At 39.9% G+C, this 15,581-nt stretch overlaps 1 protein-coding gene across 3 annotated transcripts in view; it reads left to right on the top strand.

The window, feature by feature from the left end:
- Positions 1 to 15,581, top strand: part of arhgap17a (Rho GTPase activating protein 17a) — a 44,740-nt gene that overhangs the window by 17,046 nt on the left and 12,113 nt on the right. For 2 of the 3 annotated variants that reach the window (XM_088323852.1, XM_088323854.1), the window contains exons 3-13: positions 7,475 to 7,579; positions 7,707 to 7,739; positions 8,141 to 8,217; positions 8,519 to 8,630; positions 8,718 to 8,794; positions 9,626 to 9,743; positions 10,243 to 10,311; positions 10,447 to 10,528; positions 10,846 to 10,973; positions 13,460 to 13,571; positions 13,644 to 13,725. In XM_088323852.1, coding sequence (XP_088179978.1) covers positions 7,475 to 7,579; positions 7,707 to 7,739; positions 8,141 to 8,217; positions 8,519 to 8,630; positions 8,718 to 8,794; positions 9,626 to 9,743; positions 10,243 to 10,311; positions 10,447 to 10,528; positions 10,846 to 10,973; positions 13,460 to 13,571; positions 13,644 to 13,725 — 995 coding nt within the window. The remainder of the gene's footprint in view (positions 1 to 7,474; positions 7,580 to 7,706; positions 7,740 to 8,140; positions 8,218 to 8,518; positions 8,631 to 8,717; positions 8,795 to 9,625; positions 9,744 to 10,242; positions 10,312 to 10,446; positions 10,529 to 10,845; positions 10,974 to 13,459; positions 13,572 to 13,643; positions 13,726 to 15,581) is intronic. The other variant, XM_088323853.1, reaches the window with a different exon arrangement.

The raw sequence follows: 15,581 nt of genomic DNA, 5'->3' as shown, positions 1-15,581 counted from the left end.
ATGAATTGTATAAACTGTCGAGACCTTCTGATCTCCCATTGAGCTGCCATTCCATTCTGCTCCTCCTTAATAGGTGCTAGACCACAGTAGGAGACCACAGAAATGCTGTGGACTTGCACAGTATGCTATTTTATGTTCCTTGAAAATTTGACAGCAGTCTGTTAGAGTAACTACTGCTACACTTCCCTAGTGCAAACATAAATCTTGACATTTAAAGTCTTCCAGAGTGAGTCATGTTATTTTGTTTTTCCAGTTCGAAATGTTTCCACACCTTTCTCTTAGAAACGAATAAACAAATACAAGCAACAGGACAAGCATAGTCTTTGTCTGGGATTCCCTGACCTGTAGTACGTCATGGGATTGTCCCCCTCGTTTAACTGGTCAGAAGAGGTAAAACACAACCTGCCCCTTAAGGCGGATGACAGAAATTATGCCTGTGTCCTGTTTCCTGTTTTGAAAGGAAAACCTTTTCTATTGAAGCCAAACACTTCCATTACGTAGACCTGTGATTTTCTTCTTTCGAAAGGGAATCCCCTTTCTCTTTTTCGTGCCAAATACTAACTTGACTCATTCCATGGAAGGTTGCAGGGCCAGATAGATGTTGTGTTTATTGTCTTATTTTGGTAATTTTGTATTCAAGACAGCTGTTTTGGGAATGCCGGGGGCCACAGCAGGTCACAAGTGACGTAAGAGTGGGAGGCCAAAAAGAGAAGGGGCAGCCAAAGGAGGCGGATATTTGCCTTGGAATTCTGTCTCTGTTCTGTTTTTGGAACACAATTGTCTGCTATTTGGTTGATCCTCCCTTTTTGGATTTGTACTGCTTGCCCTCCAGACCCTGATGTTCTCATGGAACATTGTTCTATGCCCCCCCTTAGTGGCTCTAGTGTTTTATAAGATAAAGACGTGGATTTTCATAGCGGTTTTCCATTGGCACTTTTTTTTTAACTTTGACTACCTTTACATGCAGCCAATAATCCAATTGAAAACAAAATATTTGATTTCTGGAGCAGTCTCAATCCACGTTTGAACCAGAAACTGCGGCAGAAACGGCTGACCTGGGCGACAGAGAAGCAGCACTAGACTGTTGCTCAGTGGAGAAAAGTACTTTTTTCAGATGGAAGCAAGATTTGCATGTCCTTTGGAAATCAAGATGCCAGAGTTTGTAGGAAGAGAAGGAAATGCCAAAATGCCTCAAGTCCAGTGTCAAGTACCCACAGTCAGTGATGGTCTGGGGCACATGTCAGTTGCTGGCATTGGTGCAATGGGTTTTATCATGGGCAGGGTCAATGCAACTTGCTATCAGGATATTTTGGAGCACCATCTGATAAAAAGCTTTATGGAGATGGAGAATTTATTTTTCAGCACAACCTGATACCTGGTCACAGTGCCAAAACCACTGGTAAATTGTTTACTGACCATGGTGTCACTATGCTTAATTGGCCTGCCAACTCTCCTGATCTGAACCCCATAGAGAATCTGTGGGATAATAATAAGAAGAAGTGGAAAGACACCAGACCAAACACTTGATGAGCTTAAGGCCGCTATTGAAGCATCCTGGGTCTCCATAACACCTCAGCAGTGCCACGGGCTGATTGCCCTCATGCCACGCCGTTTTGAGGCAGTCATTTCTGCAAAAGGATTCCCGACCAAGTATTGAGTGCATAACTGAACATAATTATTTGATGGTTAACCTTTTTTTTAAATTAAAAACACATTTGTTTTTTTTCCCAACTATTTTTTCCCAAATCATCAATATTAAAACAATAAAAGGCTTGAACTACTTCAGTTGTGTGTAATGAATCTAAATTATTTGAAAGTCCAATGTTTATCAGTACATTCCAGAAAATAATGAAATTCATCACAATATGCTAAATTTTGAGAAGGACTTGTACATGGCTTTACAATATCTGAGTACTGGCAAAATTATGTTTTTAATCGGATTTATAGCCTGCATGTAAACGTACTCTTTGTTGACACTGGCCGTCCCATTGGAGCACCTGGCAGCCCAAGGACAGTGCACAGCTTCACTTGGCCTCTGACCAGAATAGTTGTGACTCGCCATCATTGACCGGTCTAATCAATGACTGAATTATTTGAAACACAGAGCGGTTCTGTGCTCCAGAGCCTCACAAGGAGAAAGCCTGTGTGACCTCCCCAACACCTTTTAAACACTAATGAACAGTTTGTCGCCGTGGGAGCGCTTCTGATGAACTGTAAGCTTTATAGATAACATTCCAGTGTTGCTCCATGGGGTTGATCTTATCAATCAAGGTTGAACTACAAACTCGCCGCTGTAGTTGATGCAAATTTATGCTCAAAACTTATTAACCACCAGTAAATGGTTTATGGCTGTGAGTTAACGGAGGTTGCGATTTTACTGCGTGTATTCAAGTCAAGTCAAGTCAAATTTATTTATATAGCCCTTAATCACAAAAATGTCTCAAAGGACTGCACAGGATTACAGTTACAAAATTACACAATTACCTGATCTTAAACTAGCAAACCAGCATGCGGGCAAGGAAAAACTCAAAAACCTCAGTGTGAGGAGAAAAGAGAAACCTTGAGAAAGGACCTCACATGTGGTAATCCCCCTTCCAGGATTGAACAGGGTGAATTACAATTAGCATTACTGTACACAGAATAGTAAACACTAGGTAAGATGTTGAAAATGTCCGGAAAGAGCATGACATCAACGACGACGCCAGCTGGTAAATGCAGGGGTTGACATGCTGCAGGTCAGACCCCGGTCCGCTGACCCATCCCAAATCATCCTTCTCCTTCGTATCAGCCAGGCAGGCCTCAGAAAAAGACAGGACAAAACAGAATACGAGGTGGGCATCAATCATATGCTTTGGAATAGAAGTGTGTCTTAAGCCTCAATTTAAAAACTTCCGTTGAGGTTGCAGATCTAATCTCCAGAGGCAGGGCATTCCACAACACCGGGGCCCGGATGGAGAACGCTCTCGAGCCCGCAGACTTCTTGGCTCTCGGAATCACAAGTAGACCGGCATTTTCCGAGCGCAGACTCCGTGCAGGAACATAGGGGGAAATCAAATCAGAGAGATAAGAGGGTGCAAGCCCATGCAAACATTTATATGTTAATAAGAGAACCTTAAAGTCACATCTTAAGTGGACTGGGAGCCAGTGCAAGTTGGCCAATACAGGTGTAATATGCTCAAACTTTTTAGTCTTAGTCAAAAGTCTAGCTGCCGCATTCTGAACCAGCTGCAAACTTTTAATGCTAGACATCGGGAGACCAGAAAGCAATACATTACAGTAATCAAGCCGAGAAGTAATAAACGCATGAATTAAAATCTCTGCATCTGATTGGGACAGCATTGAACGAATCTTCGCAATATTACGGAGGTGGTAGAAAGCTATTCTAGTAATATTTTTCACATGTAACTGAAACGACAGATTAGGATCAAATATAACACCTAGATTTTTGACCGAGTCACTATGGGTGATATTACATTTGTCTAGGTTCAGGGTAATGTTTGAAAACAAATGACGACAGTGAGCTGGACCAATAATCAACATTTCAGTTTTTTCTGGGTTAAGGCGTAAAAAATTATTTGACATCCATCTTTGAATCTCAGTAAGGCAATCCTCCAGATTTCTAAAACTTAAATGTCCAGTTTTTTCCAGTGGCACATACAGTTGAGTGTCATCTGCATAGCAATGGAAACTAATATTATACTTGCGGATAATGTCACCAAGCGGGATCATATAAATACTAAAAAGAAGGGGGCCAAGTACAGAGCCTTGAGGAACACCACAAGGGACATTAGATTGTTTAGAGGTCATATTGCCATAGTTAACACATTGCATCCTGTCTGACAGGTAGGACCTAAACCACGAGAGTACAGTTCCTGAGATACCAATGCGTTCTAGACGAATCAATAATATGTTGTGGTCGACCGTATCAAAAGCAGCGCTGAGATCCAGCAGCAGTAACATTGATGAGGCACCAGAATCTATTGTTAAAAGGAGATCATTGGTTACTTTTGCAAGGGCTGTCTCAGTAGAATGATTTGCTCTAAATGCTGACTGGACAGTTTCAAAAAGGTTATTTTCTGACATGAAGTCATTTAGCTGCTGTGCAACGACCTTTTCAAGTAATTTCGCAAGAAATGGCAGATTTGACACTGGCCTATAATTACCTAGGCTTTCTGGGTCAAGGTTAGGTCGCTTAAGCGTGGGTTTAATGACGGCAGACTTGAAGGCTACAGGAACAATACCCGAGGATAGCGATATATTAATAATATTTAAAACTGATGGTCCTAAGATCTCAAACAGATCCTTCACCAGTGAAGCTGGAAACGGATCAAGCAGGCACGTAGTTTGTTTGGCCCTACTGACCATCTGTGTTAGATTATCAAGGGACAATTCATTGAAACTGGAGAATGTTTCTAAACAACCGCTGACACAGTCCATACCTAGCACCTCCACATCTTTGATATAGGAGGAGGAAACAGAGCGTTCTTTTAAAATTTCATTCCTGATTAGTTGAATCTTTTTATTAAAAAATTCCATAATGTCATTAGCAGAATGAGTGCAACCATTTGGGTTAAGTTGTTGTCTGGTAAGTTTCGCCACTGTGTCAAATAAAAATTTTGGATTATTCTTATGTTCAACAATAATCTTAGAGAAATACGAAGCTTTAGCTGAGGCAAGAGCTACTTTATATTTCAGCAAACTGTCACACCAGGCCAGTCGAAAAACCTCCAGCTTAGTAGTGCGCCATTTTCGTTCAATTTTTCTGCAACTTTGTTTGAGTAACCTAGTTTCTTCAGTAAACCAAGGTGTATTCTTCTTGGGTCGGAATTTATACTTTAGGGGCGCCACAGAATCAAGAACATTTACCAAAGCAGTATTGAAGTTGTTTGTAAGTGAGTCAACAGACCCAGTGTACGAAGGGAAGGCTGCAGTTACCGTAGGTAATAATTCTTTTAAGGCTAACACCGTTTTAGGGCGGATATTGCGACTGCTAAAGCCTATATTTTCCTTATCACAGTAAACATTAAACAGCACCTCACATTTAACAAAATAGTGATCAGAGATGGCATTAGGATACGGTAACACTGTAACATTTGAGGCTACTACGCCACGGGTCAGGACAAGATCTAGAGTGTTCCCATCTTTATGAGTTGGCACATCAACTATTTGATTGAAACCAAATGTATCCATCAGTGACTTAAATGCAATTGCAAGTGAATTTGATGGGGAGTTTATGTGAACATTAAAATCACCAATAATTACAACATTATCCGCATACGTAACTAAGTCTGTTAACAAATCAGAGAATTCTTCCAAAAAATTTGAGTATGGTCCAGGTGGGCGATACACAACAACTACATAAATTGGTGTTGACATTAAGGACCTCATAACAAGTGCTTCAAACGTTTTAAAACTAGTAGGGGTATTAGAAGTAAATTTCAACCTATTTTCCGATATAAGAGCAACACCTCCACCTTTTTTGCATGGTCGTGCCAAGTGCGCACTCACAAAGTTAGGGGGAGAAGCCTCATTTAACACTACAAACTCATTTGGTTTCAACCAGGTCTCACAAAGGCCAATAAGGTTAAGATTGTGTTCATTAATAAGGTCATTAACAAGTAAAGCTTTGGAGGCTAGTGATCTAATATTAAGAAGGCCAAGCTTCAGCACTGTGGACTGAGCTGAAACCCTTCGCGAGTTTTGCACCTTAGTGGTAACCACCACAGGATTCGACTGCCGGTCCCGGGTCTTGTGCCTTGCATGACGGCAGATGCGGCCCGAATTCCACACCACAGGAATATTGTTGACCGGTGGAGTAGCAGGATGACTATTGGTAGAAAATAATGTTATTTCTTCTCCCTCCTCACCTAACAAGGGAGAAACAGAGGTAAGAGGCACAGAAGAAGATGCTATAGAATAGTATAAATCAGGGTGTATGGTGCAGTCAGTAGAACACTCTAAACTACAAAAACTATGTGAATTGCATGAATCTAGCATAGCGCTAGTTAGCTCTAGCGTTACAGACTCCACACCCATGGTAACAGGTTCACTAATCACCTGTGACCTGGCCTGCACTAGTGTATCCTGTCATGGAAGGCTTAAACAGTAATCTATATTTTTAGAAAGAGTGAGAGCACCTTCCCAGTTAGGGTGAAGGCCGTCTCTCCTCAGCAGGTCAGGTCGGCCCCAGAAAGCAGGCCAGTTATCCACAAACCTAAATCCCTTCTGATTGCAAAAACTTGCCAGCCATCGGTTAAGCGAGACTAGTCTGCTAAACCTCTCATCATTGCCTCTCGCAGGCAAGGGGCCAGAGACAATTACTCGATGCCGACTCATCTTTCTGGCGAGATTACAGGTCCTAGCAATATTTTTCTTTGTAATCTCAGATTGTCTCATTCTAGTATCATTGGAGCCGACGTGAATGACTATATCGGTGTAGCTAGCCCTGTCCTGGTGTCTAGGTTTGCTCGTCAGCTCCCTCAAATTAGCCTCAATGTCGGGTGCTCTGGCCCCAGAAATACACATAACCGTGGCTGGGGTGCTAAGCTTTATGTTACGGGTGATGGAGTCACCTATAACTAGGGTGCGGGAGCCAGTAGACCGGGGTGGAGTGGGACTAGCTAGGGGGCTGAACTTGTTATGCGTCTGAATTGGCTCACCGCGATTAGCATGCCGTTTAGGGCTAATGCTAACCGGACTAGCAGGTTCGCTACAACCCACGCTAGCAGTGGTGTCCGAGGCACCTAACATTTTCCGTTTAAACTGCTCTAGCTCACGGACACGTCCCTCTAGAAGGGCAACCTGCCTACGGACACGGGAGCAACCTTTACAGCAACCCATACTTACTTGTAAGCGTCGGATGCCAAGAGCGTCCTAGCAGCCGTGGGAGGGGATATCCTTCAACAACGATCGGCAGCAGCTTCCGACTGTAAAAACAATTGTGCGCGGCACTTACCTTGCGCCAATCGTCCGAGATACTTACCCGAAACTTTTCAAGATAAAAAGTCTCAATCCAGAATTCTGCTAAAGTAGGAATCTGAAACAATCTCCTTAAAGGCCGAGTCCCATTCTTCGCACTTTCACTCGCTATGTGCCCTAGTCACTCGGTTTGCGCGTTCACGTGAAAATGGAGTGTGTCCCGATACTCTCAAGTCCGAGGCAGAAGTGACCTCAAACCATGTCGTAACCTTAAGCCTGGTTGGGACATTTCAAGGGCCAGATGTTAATATTTTGAAATCATTGTCTAAAAATCACATTTCACTACCAGTATGTCACAGCAAATTGTTACATTTATATCATGCATTATTTTCTACATCAATTTGTGCATGCAACTATAACGTTGTGTATCACAAAGGTCAATCCTGGGACCCTAGTAATTTCTCTATAAGATGTTTGCAGTTTTTGGAATTGCATTTTGGTTTCGTAAATTTGTTTGACTGAAACGACTTACATCTATCTACATCATGTTGATCAGATTGAGCGGCGGATGGAGTTGGTCCGCGTGGTTTCCCATAACACGCACAAGAAGATGGTGTCATGCCTACAGGGACACATTGGGGCGGACGCAGAGAAAAGACATGTAGGTCAACTTTTAACACTGTATTAATGTCATATCCTGGGGTTCTACTTTAGTTTCAAAAAGGTTGTATTAGCTTATTAAAAAGATTCAAGTAGATGTGATGTATGTTCTGTTTTCTGCGCCACAGTCCGTACCACGGCTCTATACTGGAAATGGTCAGGTAAAAAAAAAAAGAACTATTCTACTTCCATGACCTGTTCCAAAACCATTTTTCCCTTAGCTATCTTTCACTAGTCTGTGCATGACTGGGTAGTATTTTCCTCATAAATTAGTTTTGGGATCAATCATTTTCGGATGCCTTGCCTGTTCTTAAAAAAGCTTGGAAAGAACACCATGTTTTATAGATCCACTTCACCTGGGTGGCCTCTGGTATCCTATTTAATTCCTCTCAGAAAGCTCACTTCCTCTTCCTGACCTTGTGGATGCACCTCTTGCACGCTCAATGGAAAGTTCTGATGACATTTCCAATGGCCTCCACTTAACGCTTTTGAATAGAAACACATTTCCCGCTGCTTATTTTTTCAAGTTGAGATTAATCGTCGTTTTCTACCACCCCGGCAGAAAAAGCTTCCCCTAACGGCATTGTCCCAGGCTATGGTGGAAGGTGGAAACCAGCTGGGTGAAGACTCTTTAATAGGGTGAGTCGCTCACTGATTGACACTTCAGAAAATTGTTTCCTCCTTTGTACCAATATGTGATGGTACGGACCAGATGCTCCTAAGAGAGTGTCAAATGATGAGGTCTCAAAATCTTTCCATCGAGTCTTCTTTTCTGCTAACAAATCTTCCCTGAAGCATACAGTCCTTCACAGTGGCCCAAGGAAATTCACAAACTGTTTTCACAATAAAATTTTACAAAATTTGTCAATAATCTGATTTTTCCTCAGAATTGGCCAGTCTCCACTCCCATTTTACATTAAAAACACTCATTTGTTGACAGGAAGATGATGGAGGTCTGCGGTGACGCAGAGAGCCGTCTGGCTTCAGAACTGATGCAGCACGAGCTACAGATAGAGAAGGACGTACTTGATCCTCTCAGCCAGCTTGCAGAGGTCCAAAACCCTAGCAAATAAAATGAACTTATTTTGCTCAACTTGTGGTGATACACTTTTTAGATATATTTTTGTACTGTCTTGTAGGTGGACATTCCCAACATTTTGAAACAGAGGAAACAGTTGGCCAAATTAGTGCTAGACTACGATTCTGCCAGAGCAAGGTTTGTTTTAGAGCTGTGTGCATAAGAATCAAGTCACTAGTTTATGGGCAATGTCGTTATTTTAAATACTTAAAACTGATTGCAATCCAAAAGAAATGAGAGTTGGATTATCTGCAAACTATATTTTATTTGGTGTGTGAAACATTTCACAAACACAGCCAAATGACTCAGATGCTAGCTGTGTTAGTCGCTTTACAGCTGCTATGGCCAACATGGACACTAGCCTTAATAAACTCAATCACTGCCGGCCTGGCTAAAATGGATCTCTGACAGCCATCAATGGCAGTTGAGCTGGAATAGAACTTAGGCGGCTATAACCGTCGAGGGAAGCCTAGCTAAAAATGATCTTTTTGTCTATAGCCCTCAATGGCAGCCGTGCTTGAACAGATATTTGATGTTTTATGCAGTCTATGGCAGCCTAGTTAAACTGGATCATTGGCATCTATGGTCGTCTATGGCAACAAAGACTTAGTTAAACTAGTATTACCCTATCTAGCATAATGACTAGCTTTAGCAAGTAGCACTGATGATGCCAGTCGCTAATGCTAGCCACTTAGCTTATGGCATATTGGTTGCTCTTGATCAAGCAAAATGATGTTATGGTGTTTGGTATCAAAGATATTTCAAAAATACTTTGACATGCCGCCCACCCTTAAGTTTATACCCATGACAAAAAATAGCACCGAATCCCTTAAAATAATTAATGGATAACTGCAGAACCAACCGTTATTGCTCTCAATGGATCATGTTTTTGTTCCCTACTTATTAAATTGACACTGTGTTGCCATGGAGACAATCTGATGCTCTCTGCGCATATGTGTACAAAACCAGATGGTTGCAGGCGACCAAGTCAATAATCTCAGGAACAAACACCCAAGCGCTGACAGCCAAGGCCGACCTTCTCAAAGAAGAGGTGGACGAGGCCATGAACAAAATGGAAGTTTGCAAGGTATGATTCTACACAAGGAGATTTTGTTTTTATTCTCAGGCATCCGTTAAACATTCATAAAGCAAGGTAATTGTCTCTCAGGTGGCATTCACATGATAACTTGCGCAGCCTTGTATAATGCCCGATCATGTGATCCTTAAATGAATATACGACCGGGCGGTGTTTTGCCGTCTAACTCTTTTTCTCCCAATGTCATTTTTTTCATCAAAAGACCAACTGTTTCTTAGATCTTTTTTTATTCATAATTATTTTAAGGATACACCCAAAGTCCGCCCAGTTTTCAGGCAAACAAGGAGGTGCTGAAGCATGCCTTTAGCTCCTCTCATTTATATTAGTATAAATCCTTGCTCTCTGGACTCCCTAAAAATAATATCTCAAACCTGCTCCTGAGTTGCGGTGTCTGACAATTTCTATAGAAATTCCTTTTGATTTGATTTTTAATGACTTTAAATAATCCAACAGATAATTGTAATTTCTTCTGGGTTTTTTTTCATCCTAGGACCAACTTGCCGCAGACATGTACAGTTTCTTCTCGAAAGAAGGAGACTACGCCTGTTATTTCTTAACGGTGAGTCGAGCAGGTGAAGAATGTGTATGCACAAGTTCAGCGGGAAAAGCCGCAGCTGTCGCTTTCCTGTTTGGTTTGTCTAGTTCTGCAGCCTTCATCATTTTTTTTTCTCTTCTTCTTTTTCCCTTCCTGTAGCTCCTCGAGGCTCAGGCGGAATACCACAGGAAATCTCTCACGTTGCTGGAGAGCGTCTTGCCGACTATCCAGGCTCAGCAAGGTGTGGATAAACACGGGTTCCAAACATGAAAAAAAAAAATGTTTTTTTTTTTTTAAATAAATCAGTACGCATGCACACATTGACAGTCCTTGCATGAGCTACAGCCGTTGCGCAATATCTGACATTGGCGTAAACAGAAAACGTCCACAATCAGTCCTGCTGACTTAGCACTTCACCCAAACTGTTGACCCCACAAATATGCTGCCTAGACCAATTCCAGACTCCACCAAAATGACGTTGCATGGTTGGACAGTGCTGTTTTATGTGACAGTAAGAATTAAGTCTTTCCATGACCAACTTCACATTTTTGTGTTCAGATTCATGGACTGAGAAGCCCGCTTTTGGCACTGCGCTAGATGAACACTTGAAAAGGTGCGGGAGGGAGATTGCCCTGCCCATAGAGGCCTGTGTCATGATGCTATTAGAGACCGGCATGAAAGAAGAGGTAATAAAATTGCATTTCAATGTCTAATAATTGATTTCAATCAAGTACAGAAGAACGTCAAACTTAAAGGGACAGTGCGTCGTACTTAGAGCCTTCTTGTGGTCCAAAAATTTTCATTTAGAAAAAAAAGCAATTATTTGAATACTAGCCAAAAATAAATGAACTATCACACCAATGTTATTTTTTGTAAATTTGCATTTCTTTTACATGGTGGAATCCCTACATAGAAGTCGCCGCCCATTTTATCTGGCATTATGCTGCTACTCTGTGCTCTGTGGCACTGGCTTTTGTTTGCCTTAAACAACAGTTCCAAGTAGTTGTCAATCATTGCACACTGAGGCTTTAAACATCCATTGGAAACAAAATGAGAAATAAATAAAACTTGTCAATGCAATTGAGGTCATTTGGTAATATAGTTTAAGATACTTGGCCCGTTTTGCAAGATGAAATACTTAGTATTTAGAGGAAATATTTATTAAAATAAGTAGAATAATAATCATTACCAATAATGTATTCCACTGACAATAATTTTTTTATAGTTTTTAAAATAACAGAAGTTGTTTCTTTTTCACTGGCAGATAATCTTGAACAATTGATACATTTTCTAATTTACTATTTCACAAATATTGAATTAAAAAAAAATATAATATATATATAAATGTACAAGATTGTGTACATTATGTACATGTAAATGGACAAATATGCTACGCTGAACGCTTACTAACGCTTACATTTTTTTCTTTGGAAAGATAATCTCGTGCTCTTCACTAACAAATATTTTTTAACTAGTAATCAGTAAGCATGGCAAACTTCAACCCAAGCTAGCATCACTTTAGCAAGCTGCGTTCATTCCTAGCATTTTGTCTATAGTTGCCGGCATAGCTACTAGTATTAGGAACTAGCATCACTAAAGATAATTTTTTATCACCTTAAATATTAAAACAGGAAATTTTCAACATTATATTGGCAAGGAAAAATATTTTTTAACCACTAAGCGGTTAGTTTATTAATAGTTAGCCACAGGGTAGGGTAGCTTTATCTAGTCTTGTTAATTTCTAGTATTTTGGCTATAGATGCCGCAAATAGCTACTATTGTCGGCAATAAGCGTCACCCAAGGTTTTTTACCGCGTTAAAAATATTGTTTAATTTTTTTGGGTTCATATGAAAAATACATTATAAATAAGCCCTCTCAGATCACTTTTTTCATGTTATTATTACTTTGATACAAAAATTGTGTTGGCTATTGAAACAATTAATCTTAGAGTTGAACATGATTCTATTTTACGCTGTGTGCTTCTGTTTTCCACTCAGAAATCGTCTCTGGAGCTTTCTTCTAAAGAAGAATTGTTCCTTTGTCCATTTTAAACCGCCTGTGTTGCATTCAGCAATTGTTTTGCGACCTAAATAAAATCAAGTCATGATCCCTGCCATCACTTGTTTTAAACCACAACAGATGTTAGCCCGGCACTTTTATTGTTTAAAGATGGCCTTGCTGGGATTTAATTTCTTTTCAGTTTTTTATTGTTTTTTATTTTTAAAGAATGACTTCACGTTTACGGACACCTCGACTCCTCACCGTTTTGTTTTGCTTGCCTCCAGTAAAAACTAGTGCTGACGTAGCTCATTAAAACCGGTATAAAGTCATGGGCGTGATTAACAGCTAACCGACAGCAGGCTTTAAATAGATGGTTTGGATTTGGGTTGCCAGAGATGAGAAACTTTTATGGAGCTGCTCGCTTTGCCAGAAAAGATGATTTATAGAATGTAAAACGCTGTCTGAAGAACAGAAATTATACATCAAAAATTAAATTGGAAATTGGAATACTTATTTGCACTGACTTTGCTAAAAAAAAGTACAATTTAAAGTGAGAAGCAACTGACGGTCATATTACTAGTTCATTCATTTCTTATGAAACAACAAAGAAAGGGATTTAAGTAGCAATAAAAAAAAAATCAGTTAGACACCAAAGTAAAACTGTTGAAAGATAGAAAATGAAAATAACTCAAGCAAGTTAATATTACTATGAGTATAATTTAAAAAAAATCTTGTTGCTTCTACACTGCACAATGCAGCTCTATTTTTTTCAAGTACATATTTTTCGGGCATTTTAGTTTTAAATGGGCAGAAGAGTGAATAATAACAATAAAACTGTATTGGGAGGGAAGAGATGATGATGATGCGGTAGTAAGCATAGTCTAATGCAGGAAAGCACGGCACTAGCAAATGGACTTCGCCGACAAATGGACTAAATGTCACATACAAAGTAGATGTTTACGAATTAAAATGGCTCAACTGTAGTAAGTTAGAGTTAGCTTTCTAGTGTTAGCATGTAAACAATAGCCAAAGTCTGGCAAGAAACTAAAGAAACCTTGACAGCAGAGGGACACATGAACCTTTAAGAAAATGTCTACTTGGTAAAAATTTTAGAACACTATTAATAGTCACATTGTCCACTGCTCATAATTCATCTGTGAATCTGTGCAGGGTCTATTCAGAATCGCAGCAGGGGCCTCAAAGTTAAAAAAGCTCAAGGCAGCGTTGGACTGTTCCACCTCACAGTTAGAAGAGTTCTACTCTGATCCACACGCTGTGGCTGGTAGGACCCGAACTCTTTGCTGATCTTGACCTGCAACAGAATCTTGAACTATTTTGTGGAATTCAAATTCAGGAGCGCTCAAGTCCTACCTGAGGGAACTCCCTGAACCTTTATTGACCCACCAACTTTATGATGAATGGACCCAAGCATGCAGGCAAGGCTCCTATGTTGAATCAAATACAGTAGACCTCCAAGATACGGCATCTCCACATTACATGTTCAATTTAGAGTGTGGAATACAAAGTTTTTCGGCCCCTGTTTTTGGTATTTTCCCCACTTGTGTTCCTGTCCATATCAGGTTACATCTCTAAGATCCCTGTCTGTTATGGGTATTAAATGCTTGTCTGCTATTGGTGTGCGTCACAGCATCATGAAAACACCCCATGATACTGGCTGAACTACTTCCCACAATACCTTTTCATTTAGTTCAGAATTTCGTGCACTTAGTAAATATTTTGTAAGTCAACGATTATGTAAAGCGTATTTGCTATGGGTCTCAAGGCTTGCAGTGATGTAAAAGGGAAAAGAAGAAATACGATAACCATGAAAACAAAGCTTAAGGATAATAAAGAAATTCTTAAAAAGTATCTCGATAACCTTCCTTAATTTGCATGGCCATAACTGATCAACGACGTGGACAATTGTTAAGAATAAGGAGGTGATTAAAGCAAGGAAATCTACATTTTTTTAATCTGCCATTGCGTCTTCTCCCTTTGCATCCACCCATTACTCCACTGTACCATCTCAAGTTAAATCACACCTTTACAATTATTTTCTGATGGTAAACACAGGGATGTGATTTTTTCCGCTAATTCGCGGAATTCCGCTTTTTTCATCTCCAAAAATAAAATTTTAAGATTTCCGATTTTTTAATTGGTAAAAAAAACGATTTCGTCTCTACAGCATTCCATTTTAGTGTTTCCGTAACTGAAATGAAACGTACTTGCGATTGGTTGAAGTCTCCGTGTTGACCAATAAACGCGCTTGTTATAAAGGCGTAGGAGTATGCCATTGTTCATTTATCACACGTTTTTGCCGAGTGTTTAAAGAAAGATGTCCGAGATCGAACGCAAAGATGCTCCGCGAGGTAAAGAAATTGATAAGATCGTAAAAAACAAGTTTCGATCGGACTGGTTGGAGAAGGAATTATCTACAAATGTTGGAAAGAAGACTGTGACGAATTTGTTCAGTGACTTTATTCGGAAGATCGATCGTGCCGGGAAAGCGCTTTGCATTTGATGCCATGATACTATTGTCTATGGTGGGAGAGGTTTCAAAGCTCTTGAAAGTCACGCAAAGAGCAAAAAACACGTGAAAGAACTCCAGTCAAGAACAACAAATTATTCCATCGCTGGTAGTTTCGGTGCCCAAACGAAAACTCCAAAACTTTAAGGCCTCCATCCCTTATTGACACCACAAACGGAAGCGGTAATAGAGAGACGTGATCCACCCCAAAAACCTGTACCAGTTGCTGATAGAGTCGTGAATTTTGAGGTAGGTGGTAAACTTTTCAAATTTATTTGACAGTTTTCCCCTTTTTTTCGAAAATATTATAACGTAATAAAAATGGCCATAAATATTTAACAATTACAATAATAGATTTTCATGTGTACATTACACCAACACTTTACTGTAGGGCCTATACTTATTGTACTTTCATTTATAGATAACATCTTCTGCTATAACAAAGACATTTGTGGTATGTTCTAATATGAGTTACTTTTCATTTGGTCATGATACAATTATTTCTTCATGAAATTTGAACTCTTCAACATGATTTATGTGTTAACTTAGTAATCACATGAGTTAGATATGATGATATTCTCAGTGATAGTTTTTAAAAGCAAAGGCAGTCCAATGTTTTTTAATGTGACTGATTTTGAGTTGACTTAAACTGTAATTTTATATGGGATAGTTCAAAATACATTGAAAATTGATGCTGTTGTTTTGTCTATTTCTTTGTCATCTGAGTGCATTGAAAGTACTTAAAAAAAACGTAAAACCCATGAG

The sequence above is a fragment of the Urocampus carinirostris genome, chromosome 19, assembly GCF_059441175.1.
Source record: "Urocampus carinirostris isolate Australia breed hairy pipefish chromosome 19, RoL_Ucar_1.0, whole genome shotgun sequence".
NCBI classification, from domain to species: Eukaryota; Metazoa; Chordata; class Actinopteri; order Syngnathiformes; family Syngnathidae; genus Urocampus; species Urocampus carinirostris.
The sequence above is the reverse complement of the archived record's forward strand: the minus strand, read 5'-3'. Positions and strand labels throughout refer to the sequence as shown.